This window comes from Antechinus flavipes, chromosome 1, assembly GCF_016432865.1.
Source record: "Antechinus flavipes isolate AdamAnt ecotype Samford, QLD, Australia chromosome 1, AdamAnt_v2, whole genome shotgun sequence".
Lineage (NCBI taxonomy): Eukaryota > Metazoa > Chordata > Mammalia > Dasyuromorphia > Dasyuridae > Antechinus > Antechinus flavipes.
In genome coordinates, this window is record NC_067398.1 from 303406812 (window position 1) to 303419296 (window position 12485).

General features: G+C 32.2%; 1 protein-coding gene across 2 annotated transcripts in view; it reads left to right on the top strand.

The window, feature by feature from the left end:
- The window catches only part of USP7 (ubiquitin specific peptidase 7), a 78898-nt gene that overhangs the window by 62131 nt on the left and 4282 nt on the right, over window positions 1–12485 (top strand). For both annotated transcript variants that reach the window (XM_051963544.1, XM_051963552.1), the window contains exons 17-30: window positions 560–661; window positions 780–885; window positions 2917–3009; window positions 3118–3185; window positions 3488–3588; window positions 4442–4595; window positions 5528–5595; window positions 6277–6385; window positions 6488–6565; window positions 8042–8142; window positions 9877–9976; window positions 11174–11293; window positions 11711–11782; window positions 12376–12466. In XM_051963544.1, coding sequence (XP_051819504.1) covers window positions 560–661; window positions 780–885; window positions 2917–3009; window positions 3118–3185; window positions 3488–3588; window positions 4442–4595; window positions 5528–5595; window positions 6277–6385; window positions 6488–6565; window positions 8042–8142; window positions 9877–9976; window positions 11174–11293; window positions 11711–11782; window positions 12376–12466 — 1363 coding nt within the window. The remainder of the gene's footprint in view (window positions 1–559; window positions 662–779; window positions 886–2916; window positions 3010–3117; window positions 3186–3487; window positions 3589–4441; window positions 4596–5527; window positions 5596–6276; window positions 6386–6487; window positions 6566–8041; window positions 8143–9876; window positions 9977–11173; window positions 11294–11710; window positions 11783–12375; window positions 12467–12485) is intronic.

The window sequence follows — 12485 nt, forward strand, 5'->3', positions numbered from 1 at the left end:
GATACATGTACAATCATTTTACATATTTCCATATGAGTTGTGTTGGGAATTAAAAATAAAAATGAAAGGGAAAAAGCCACACACAAACACACACACACACACATAGGCGAATACCATCCACAGTCAGTCTCCATAGTTCTATATCTGGATGTTGATGGCATTGGGATAAAGTTTTTTGTCTTAAATCAGTATATTGCTGAGAAGAGCTAACTCTATAATAGTTCATTATCACATGATCTTGCCGTTATTGTGTACAGTGTTCTTCTGGTTCCTCTCACTTTTCTCAGCATAAGTTTATTTAAATCATCAATTCAATCATCAATCAAGTTTTTCTGAAATCATCCTGCTTACCATTATTTATAGCACAATAATATTTGTTTATATTCATATACCACAAATTGTTCAGTACTTCCCCAATTGATGGGGATTTTACTTAGATTTACTTAGAATCTCATAAGCTAGTAAGGACCTCTTTGGGGTTGGGACTCTTTCTAAATTCAAGTCCAGTATTCTAACCATTATGCCATTTACTTCATTGGTTATTTTATGTTTTGTTTAGGGATTTCCACAGGATCAGATTCGATTATGGCCCATGCAGGCAAGGAGTAATGGAACAAAACGACCAGCAATGTTAGATAATGAAGCAGATGGCAATAAAACAGTAAGTATTATATGTATCATTAGGGGGTTCTTAAAAATATGGGATCACATCTCCATTTTATGAATGTAAATATTTGCTATCAAATTCAGTGCTTATTTCTTTATTTCTTCCAAATAAGATGATTGAACTCAGTGACAATGAAAATCCATGGACGATATTCCTTGAAACAGTAGATCCTGAGATGGCTGCTAGTGGGGCAACATTACCGAAGTTTGACAAAGATCGTAAGTGCTTTTTAAAAATAAAAGCTTCTTACAATGATCTAAGAACAATGTGAGTTTAGTGATCCCTAATGGGTTTTTCTTGTGTCCTGTTAAACCACTTGTAAATAGTATTTAGGGGAAGAAAAGAATTACTTGACAATTCCGTGCATGAGATTGAGCAGAAAAAAGAAATGAAACTCTCTAATGTCAATATATACATAAAAGTGAACCAAGGATAAAGATGTTCAAGGTCCCTCCTTGTATCATACAGAGCATTGTTTTTTTTAGCCTTTTGTATATTATGTTAAATATTTTAGAATACATGATTCAATATATAAAATCAAACACACCCCCATTCCCACCCCCACTCCCCTCCAAAAAAGATGTTAATTATCTGGTACATGCTTTAAAAGAAACCATACTTCTAGTGATGCACTTAGAATATCATATAGCTAGATCAGTCATATATAACATAGATGTTATATATATAGTCTTTGACAATAGATGGTCTTTAAGTGATATTTTCTTTGGCCACAACAGTCTGTGAAATAAAGTTTAAAAGATCTTTTGTAAAACTATAAAGAAGTTGACAGGATCCTCCAAACCTAATTAATCTGTACATAGGTGGGAATAAAGGAGTTTAGATGGAAAAAATAATGTTCAAATTTGAGAAATCTCACAAGCCTCATTTTTAGATAGTGTAGTAATAATATATTATATTCATTGTTCATAAGCATGTGTTAACTACTTAGTGTGTATAGTAAGTGTGCTAAGTAAAGACTAGAGATATAAAACCCCTGCCCTTAATTAAAGTGTATTCTAATAGAGTAAACATCCATTAGTTAGTGAATGTGAGATATTTAGAAAGTAGATGGAGACAGGCATTAATTAGAAGCGGAGAAGTTGGGGAAATAGAAAGAAAGGCCTGTTGCAGAATCTAAAAGAAATCTAAGGAAATTAAAAAGCAGGGATGAGGGAGCATAGAGATGAGAGACAGAAAGTCATGTTTGACAAAGGTATACCACTATAGCTATATCATAAGAGTACATGAAAGAGTATCAACTGTAAAACATTTGGAGAGGTAGAAGGAGACAGATAATTTAATTTGCTTAGCTATTCCCTGGTTGATGACTACCCATTTTGTTTTCAGCTTTTGGCTACAGCAAAAAGTAAATAACTTCATCTCTATCCCTTTCCTAAAAAGCTATCTTAGATAATAATATTTCTTACAAAGAAAGGTAAAATAAAAAGATGTAAAGTATATTACATTTTTGAATTTCTTTGTAATTTTGTAATATTAAATTTCCTTTTGGGGGATATTATTTATGGCACTTTATTTATGTTTTGGTTCCACATTGTTTACTCTGCATCACTTCATAAAAAAAATCTTTTAATTTTTCTCTATGTTAATCATGTTTGTCATTAAAATGTAAAATAAAGGTTTTGAACATGTTGGAAGAGTATTCTGATAGGTTTATAGGTTGACATGAACAGAAATGCCATGTGTTGAGAAGATATAGATGATTTTTTTTGGATTTAATATTTATATCTGATACATTTTATAAATATTTAAAGTGTCCCTAATATATTACAGAATATTAGGTTAGTCTTATTTATACAGCCTGCTAGTTGCTACACTGTTGACATAAGTTAAAGACTTCAGGGCCATATGCCTGCCATTGTGAGGTAGGACTTCAGTAGAAGTTTATTTGTTCCAGTACTTACAGATTGCCTCAAGTCACACAGTTTTAAAAAAGAACCTATATTTGATCTAGACTAATGATATTTCATCATCTTTACTCCAGTGTAAATATATCATGATAAATAAACTTCAAAAATTGATTAAGGTAACTAATTCATTTATTCTAAATCCAACATAATAATTTTAGCCCTGGCATTAATAGCTTCTTAATAATACTAATCAAGTTTGAACAAAACAATAAATGATCTTTGATTATTTTTAAACTTAATGTTTTTTGATTTTAAATATGGAGAGAGTGAGGGTCTGTGTATTTGATATGTATACCAAAAAATATGTTTTTCAATTTACAGATGATGTAATGCTGTTCCTGAAGATGTATGATCCAAAAACACGGAGTTTGAATTATTGTGGACATATCTATACTCCTATATCCTGTAAAATTCGTAAGTCTTTACGTAAGCTTTTATCTTATAATCTAGAATTTTGGTACTTAAAATTTCAGCATATTACATTATGATGTGTTGTTATGCATATTTTCTTTTCTTTGTTAGGCGATTTGCTCCCAGTTATGTGTGAAAGAGCAGGATTCTCCCAAGAAACTAACCTTATCCTCTATGAGGTTTGGATTGTTTGTTTTCAATGTTTACAACGTTGTTGTAGTTCTCAAGTTCAAGTGTTAAATTGTAGTTCTAAGTTTCATTCGTTCATCATCAAATTGTGTAAAATTGTGACAATTTCAAACTTGTATTTATAGCTATAATGTGTGAGAAACTTGGCATCACATTAATTTTATATCTATTTTGCATTCAGATTTTGTGACTATAAAGTAGTGTCTTTATTGAAGAAAGTTAATATATTAGATTACTTACACAGAATACATAAGTTGCTTTGTTGTTTATTCTATGTTATCTTTTCCTATAGGAAGTTAAACCGAATTTAACAGAGAGAATTCAGGATTATGATGTGTCTCTTGATAAAGCACTCGATGAACTAATGGATGGTGACATCATAGTGTTTCAGAAGTATGTATTTTTTTTTGAAAAAGCTTTTTATTTTTCAAAACATATGCATGGATAATTCTTCAACATAAACCCTTGCAAAACTTTGTTCCAACTTTTTCTCCCTTCTCCAACTCCCTCCCCAATGCCAAGTACTCCAATATATGTTAAACATGGTAGAGATGTATGTTAAATCCTATATATGAAGAAGTATGAAGGGTTTAATTATGACCAAATTGAAGTGGTTGGCAAACTTTTTCTTAATGAATGGTAGGAATTTGTCATGTGAAATTAAAACTTAGCTTCTGTTTATTTGTTAAATATAACTGACTCTTAAGGACTCTTAATGATGCTCTGGGGGGAAAAAAGCATTGGAACTAGCATCCCCATGATAGAATTTTGGGGTTAGTTTCCATGATAGATCAAAGATCTGCTATTTACTGCCATGGTATATCTTTTCCTTTCTGGACTACTTCTATTAAATGACCAATTACAATTAGAGGGCCCTCAAGGACCTTTCTAGCAATAGTCGGTATAAGCGTTAAGTAAAGAACTGTGATATTCTAGTCATCAGATTTTCAAATTAATTTTGGTTAACTTTTCCCCAAAGATTAAACTGAGACTAATCTATTCCTATACCTCTATAGGTGGATCTGTCTTGCGTCAGATCATTTTTTAAATACTAGATTTTGGTTTTCTAAGACAAAACATAACATTTAAATACCAATACAATATAAATTCTTTAATGCATAATTTTCTATCACATTAATTTTTTTCATTGAAAATATCTTTTGAAAAAACATTAGTGTAATTTGTATTAATGATTTCTTCTAGTGTGTATTTTTAAGTAGTTAATAACTTAGGTTTTTGTTTTCAGAGATGACCCAGAAAATGATAACAGTGAACTACCAACTGCAAAGGAATATTTCAGAGACTTATATCACCGTGTGGATGTCATTTTCTGTGATAAAACTATTCCCAATGATCCTGGATTTGTTGTTACTTTGTCAAATAGGATGAATTATTTTCAGGTATTTTTAACAAATTGCAATTTTTGTTTCCCAAGCTATTGAAAAAAATTTTTCTTCAGTTTTGTTAAAAGAACTTCCTTGGTGAATAGTCCACAAAAAGTCATTTAGTCTTTTAGTTTTAATTTGATCATTTTGGCATAGTCAAAACACATTTTAAATTTTATTAAGAAATTTTCCCCATAATGTACTTTATACAACTTTCACTTTTTTTCCTTTCTTAATTGAAATGTTCCCGCAGAAACAATGTATGCCTTGTCTCTTCCCCAACAAAATAGAAGCTTTTGTTGCTTTTTCTTCACACTCAAAGTCTACCCTTAATGATGGAAAGTTGTCAGAAGTATATGTGTACACACCACAATATAATGTCAGCTGTTGGGGTGTAGGTGGTTTCTTCAGATTTATTTCTATCCACATAGCTTTACCATCTTGGAACTAGATAGTTGAAACAGAATTTGGAATATCCTTACATATACCCATTAAAACATTTCTTCTTAAAGCATTGTTCAATATAAATTCCAGTGAATTGATTTTTTTTCATTTTCTCTAATATTAGTAGTAGTAATCTCTAATAACCATAATTAAAATATTGGAGTAGTATTAAAAGTTAGTATTTCATAAGAAAATGTTGTATTCATTTTATTTGGCAAATTAAAATATTTGTGAAAAAAATTGTTTATTGAATGAATATTATTTCAGCATATCAAGGTTTTAATCTTGGTCTTCACATTTTTACAAATAGCAAAACTGCAATGACTCAAATTATCTCCAAGAGGTGAAAAAGCTAAAAACCACTTTTTGCTTGATCAGATTCTATCCATATTCATATGGTTTTGAATATTTACCAAGAAAACTGCTAATGTTGATAACTTAGAGTTTATATTTTAATCTAATTTGGGACATAGTTTGTCATCACCATCATTTCCCTTTCTTAGGTTGCAAAGACAGTTGCACAGAGGCTAAATACAGATCCAATGCTACTTCAGTTTTTCAAGTCCCAAGGGTAAGATGTATTTATGGAAATCTGTGCTTTTCTTTGTGCTTTCTCTGATATAGTGAAATATGCTTTAAATAAGTTAGTCTTTTTTTTTTTTTTTTAATTGTCCCATACCAAGCAACTCCTCCTTCAGTTGGCATTCCATTGCTTCCTATTACTGCGGTGGGTTGGCCCAAGGAAAGAGTAGGAGGTTTTGTATTTTAATATTTTGCAGTCACTGATTTGAAAAACTGAAGGGTGACTGGTTGCAGAGTGTGTGTTAGCTGGAAGATGGTGATCATGTGAAACTTGTTGAATGGGAAGAAAAGAGCTTTTTCAGACAATTAGCCTGAAATGTAAAGGAGTAAGTGAAAGTATAATTTTTAAGGATGCTTGTTTTATTTGCAGTTTCAGTTATAAGATTTCAGAATATTAAATTTAAAGAGAATTTAGCATATATCCACATCTAAATATTACATTTGTGGCAGTATTTGCAATGGTGTAAGAATTTTTTCAATCTGATTTTTTTTTTAAAACATCATTATCATAATGTGGTGGTTTAGGTAATTCCAACTCTCACTTCCAAATGGTAGATTCTTAGTTGCATACCTAGCATTAAAAGGATAGTGACTTGCTTCTTTATGTACAGCCAGATGTTTAGAATATAGGTATAAATAAATTATATTTATATACTCTTTTTTTGTGCAGTTATAGGGATGGCCCAGGTAATCCTCTTAGACATAATTATGAAGGTACTTTAAGAGATCTCCTGCAGTTCTTTAAACCCAGACAACCCAAGAAACTTTACTACCAGCAGGTAGGAAGCCAAATTATTTATACTTGTAATAACAATCATCACAAAAAGGGTGGGAGAAGAGTACATGTGGATATATATTTAAACTGTGTGTGTTTTTCCTAGCTGAAAATGAAAATAACAGATTTTGAAAATCGGAGGAGTTTTAAATGCATTTGGCTAAACAGTCAATTTAGGGAAGAGGTAAGCAATGTAACATTTGTAATATGATCTAATTGTAAACTCCCTCAGAAAAGTTTCCTTCTTATTGTTAGTGAACTTTTATACCCCTACATTTAATTATTTCCAATTATATTCCCTCTCTCTTCTCCCCCCCTCCATCTTAATCTGATCTTTTCCTGTACACTGAGGAAATAATTTTTCATATAAAGGAAAAAATTCCCCCTATAGAACAGTACCATTTTCACTCTATGTATGAAAAGAACAAGGTATATAACATTGGTTAATGTAATTGTGGAATAAACATTGGTTTTTATTTGTAATTGTGGAATACTTCGTAAATATTTTCATTCTACCCAGGCTTCATGACACTCTGGATTAAAAACAAGTTGCATTTTCCCCTGATTTGCTAGTAAAATTATGGTTATAGCATTTAGTGAGCTCGAATGCAATTAGTAAACACAATTGTAGTAAACTTGGAGATGTAACATTATTATTTGAAGAAAGCATAGTTACACATTTGGAATAATTTATGACCAAACAATTATGCATGTTCCGGTGAATAAAGTGACAAATTTTATTTATCTTTCCTCTAAAACTTAGCTGTGTAATTTGGCTTCTGAGTTGGCCTCAAGGTATATAGCAGGATTTCTCCATATGGGACATGGTATTTACCTAAAATTTAAATTTTTAAGTTTTAAAATTAAATTTTTAAATTTTAAATTCTGCTACATTTTTATTTTAAAATGGCACTATTTTATTTCAGTTGGGTATGTAGGTAAGAAATAGGTGGATAAATAGAAGGTGAAATACTTTGCGTTATACACAAAAATGTGATAGTATGTTTATTATTGCACATTGGAACATTCCAAAAGTTTTTAGTTAATATAAAAAAATTTATTTTCCAGCTTTTTTTTTCTTCTAGGTTTTCAGGACACCCAGACATTTCTAAAAGTGACATTTAGAAATAAAACTACTAATTAGTAATTTTGAACATGACATTTTCCATACCTTATGTCAGACTTGAGAATATTATTGAAGATATCTTATACTATGAAAATTGTTTTGTTGATATAGGTCTCCTGACTCTGTTGGTCTGTGAAAGATAAATATTGTGTATCTCACAAGGTTGCTTTTTTTAAAATGTTGCAAAAAATGGCCTATTAGTATGTATTGCAGTACAGATCATAATAGTTCATCCATTCTTAACTATACAGTGTCATAAATTGGTAGAGAAGAAAGCAGGGGAGGATTATCTAGTCCTATGATAAGATTTTTCTCTAGTTTCATTGGAAATTTTAGGCCACAAATAATTTGTTGTGGTATTATAGCAGTTACCACTAATCCAAGGATTTCCAGTTTGCATGTGATCTGCTATAGCTTTCTTTTCGTCACCCTTGAGAACTTGTCCACTTCCACATGAAGGTGAGACATTGGAAAACTTGATGAAAAAAAGCCATTTTCTATTTTTAAAACAGTTTTAATTCTTTTACTACTTAGGAAATAACACTATATCCCGACAAACATGGCTGTGTCCGGGACCTGTTAGAAGAATGTAAAAAGGCTGTAGAACTATGCGAGAAAGCATCAGGGAAACTTAGGTAAGCATTTCTGGAAAATAGTTGTGGAAAGTGTAAAGGAAATAAAATGAACTGTTGCTATTCATCTACATGATCAATAAATATTAGTAGGAAAAAAAAGCTCAAAGAGCTTATATTATAGAGATTATATTATCTTTGCTGTTGTTTAGGAAATCAGGGTTACGTTACTTGTCCAGGGTCTAAATAGCTACTAAGTGTCAGATGTCTGAGATCAGATTCAAAGTAAGGTCCTCCTAACTGCAGAGCAGATGCTCTATCTATTGTGCCACCAGTTGCCCTATGGATCTAACAACAAAAGACAGAGTGAGTGAAATAGGAGGAGAACTAGGGTGAGGGATACCTAGAGAGGAGAGCGATACTGTCAAAGGCTAAGAGGTCAAAGACTGAGGATTTAGATAAGACCACTGGATTTGGCAACTAATCGTAAGGTAGTAATTTTGGAGAGTAGCTTTATTGGAATGAGAAGATCTGAAAGACTGAAAAGAAAGTGATATCAGAAAAGAAATGGAGGTACATTTTTTCTCTTCTACATTATAAGTGACCTTTTAAAGGAGTTTAGCTCCAAAAAGGCAGAGACATGTGGGATGATGGGAAGAAGGGAAAGATAAGGATCAAGTGAAATTCTTTTCCAGGATAAGGGAAACCTTGGAGATGACAGTGGGAGCAATCTGTTGGAATGAGACTTTTTGAATAAATAGAGAATAGCCTTGGTTAGCAGCGAGATCACTTCATGAGACACGGGTTAAATAAGAGAAATTGACAGGCTACATCTGAGTGATAGATGATAAAGGAGAAGGAAAAAGATAAATCTGTAAAGATAGATGATAAGAAGTTCACAGCTAATGGCCGCAGTTTTTTCTATAAAATATGAGGCAAGATTTTCATCTGACACAGTGGGAAGAAGGAGAACCATGGAATATTTCAGGAAAATAAGAAAAGGTAGAAGAGTGAGTTGATATGGAAAGGTACAGTAAAATTTTGTCTAGCAGCAGTGAGGTCCCAGTTGAGGTTGTATGACAAAGTTCTCAAGAATCTAGTCAGAGTCATTGTGGTTTTTGTTTTTTAGTCTTTATTCAGTAGTAGGCATGAAGGTAACAGATTATAGGGGTCATCCAAAGCTGAAGGTTTAATAGGCGATATCATAAGGAGTTTGGGCATTGAATAGAGGAGGTGTTTCTACATTCCAGAATGATAGTTAAAATGAAAGCAAATCTCCAGATCCTTCAAGTGTTTTTTCAGAAGTTCATCAACAAAAAAAATTGATTATTTTTAATTTAAGTCCTCCCCTTTTGTATCCTTGCCCAACATAATTTCAACCTTAATGAGAGCTATTCTTAAAATATGAAAGTATTTTAATTCAGGTGTTGTTTTTCAGTGATTTTTTTTTTTTTTTGTCTTTATATAAGGAAGTTGGTATTCATTTCATTATCTTTCCCTCTCACAAATTTCTTGTAAATTATTTCCAATAAGAATTTTTTTCCTCTCCTCACCACTTTCCACTATTAAGATAAAACCTCCTTTGACATTTCAGGCAACATAACTGTTGACTTGGTTAAATGATATATTCCATAAAGTGAATCCAATTAGGTAAAGTTGGAATATGTAAGTTCAGAAAAGCACCCCTAGTTGTAGTAGTAATTTAATCTAAGCATTCATTTTTGTAAGAAAAAAAATGTTGGGTTTTTTTGGGGGAGAAGGCATTAATTTTGTTTTTACTCATTTCCTATTTTTAAGGCTGCTAGAAATTGTAAGCTACAAAATTATTGGTGTCCATCAGGAAGATGAATTGTTAGAATGTTTATCACCTGCAACAAGTCGAACATTTCGAATAGAGGTTAGTAAATCAAAGATTTAGAACTGAAAGGAATTTTTCTATGCAAGGAAGTTGGCGGGTTATGATCAAAGCTGATCTGTTATGAACTAGCTATAAAATTGGCTCCTAAGTTTCCTAAGCTTTCTCATTTATGGGGGAATGGGTTCTAGAGATTTCTGCAAATAATGAACTCTGACAAAAAATGTCTTGGAGGGTTCTGTCCAATGCCATGATTTTTTAAAGTTCTCCTGATTATTTCCAGAAGAAAGCCTCATTAGGTACTAATCATTTTCAAAGCTTGCTCATGTTAACTTATTTCCTGATAGAAAGGTAATAGGACTCAGTCAGTTGATCAGCAAACATTTATTAAGTGCTTAGTATGTGCTGTGCTTTTATTACTAGGGATACAAGAAAGGTAAAAGACAGCTCATGCTGCTTTAATCCTGCTGCTAGGAGAAAACAAACTACCTATAGTATAAATTGGACATTATTTATATAGGAGGGCAACAACCTTAAGGGAAGTTAGGAAAGGCTTCTTGCAGATCAGATTCAAGCTGATACTTGTTAATAAGCCAGGAAATTTCAGGCATAGGAGACAGCTAGTGATTTCTGGAATCAGGAGAGTAGAATGGTTGTCATGTGCAAGACTCAAAAAAGAGGCCACTCCCACTAAATCAGAGTATGGCCGTGTTTATGTTTTAAGAAAATCAGAAAAGTTTGGAGGGGGCCGGATTGTGAAGGACTTTTATTATCAAGCAAAAGGCTCTGTTTGATCATAGAGGCCCTAACTAGGCCTTACCACCACTCGGCAAGACAGTGGCTAGACCTGCACTTTTGTCTGTCTGCCTCTTGGGTGTCATCCTTCATATGGTTGGTCACAGTTTTTAAAGCTTTCAAAGTTGTGTTTTTGCATCCTTTTTTAACAAGGTTTGTGTAGTAGTGTAAATTGTACTCACTTCACACTGCATTATTTCATACAAACCTTTCTTAGTTTCTCTGAAACCATTGGTTAAGTATATTAGAATTGTGGTTTTATATTGAAGATAATTTTAGTCTTGGTTCTTCATCTATATATATAAAATGCAGTTTAGAAATGACTTAAGAACAAAAAAAAAAACCTTGGAATTTGTTAGTGTATTAATTGTAAATCTACCTATTTCTGTCTTCTAAATTGTTTATCAGAACTGCTCATGATCAGAATATTTAATTTGACTACAGGAAATACCCTTGGACCAGGTAGATATAGATAAAGAAAATGAGATGCTAATCACAGTGGCTCATTTCCACAAAGAGGTCTTTGGAACTTTTGGTATACCATTTTTGCTCAGGATACACCAGGTAAGTCACCTTTTAAGATTGCCCTGGTCTTCTTGATTACTAGATTAATTAAATTCTTTTGTTCAATTTTTAATCCATCAGCATTTTAATATCTTAATATCTCCCAAAGCAGAGCAATTTAGGACATACTGATGATTCAGTGTTTGGCTAATCATTTGTAATATGTTTATTGCCTGATTTACTTTTGTTTAAAAAATTGTATAATAACTGTAGTCGGTTTTTTTTTTAAACTGGGAAAAACTTGAATGACATCCGGCCTGGGGTACTGCAAAGAATTAACTTTTAATGTATTTTTATTTTAAGTGTAATAGTAATGTCATACATGTGGCTCATTTGAAAAGTTGTAGTTTTAGACGTAATTTGTCTATCTTTTAATACATTTACAATTATCTACTAAATATATTTAATCATTTATAGGGTGAACATTTCAGAGAAGTGATGAAACGAATTCAGACAATGCTAGATATCCAGGAAAAAGAGTTTGAGAAGGTAAGAATTTACATTAGACCTGCAGGAGGAGGTAAAAATCATTTTTATATAATCCTTATTAGTGATCTGTAATGTTAATTATTGTTAGAGATGCTGTAATGTTATTCCTGATGTAAATTGTGTTGCTGTCTCTAGCACAGCTAATCAAATTGTTCTTAAGCACTGGTATTTCTTTTAGTGTGAATTAAGAGTTTCTTGATAAAATGTCAACCACCTAGATGGGGGACCCCCACCCCCACATTCATGAAATTCCCGGATTGTAGAGTGAATGGGATAGGAGAGTATCCCTGCCAGGAACCTTGCCAATAGATCCTTATCTCTGTCTCCCCACACTTAAATGAATTCTCTCTCTCTCTTCTCTCCCCTCACCCCCCCAAATATTCATGACAAACACTATACCTTTCCTTCCTGATTTGCTTTCATTATTACTAAAGGATATCTTACATCTGTGTATATGAAACACCCCAGTATATTTCTGGATATGAGATTATTTTTATCTCCACAGCAGTCACATTATGCCTCTATTCAGATTTGAAAAGACTTCTGTTTTGTTTTTATTTTTTGTGTGTGTGTTTTTTTTTTTTATTTTTAAGTTTAAATTTGCCATTGTAATGATGGGTCGGCACCAGTACATAAATGAAGATGAATATGAAGTCAATTTGAAAGATTTTGAGGCTCAGCCGGGTGAGTGACTTGACGTTTA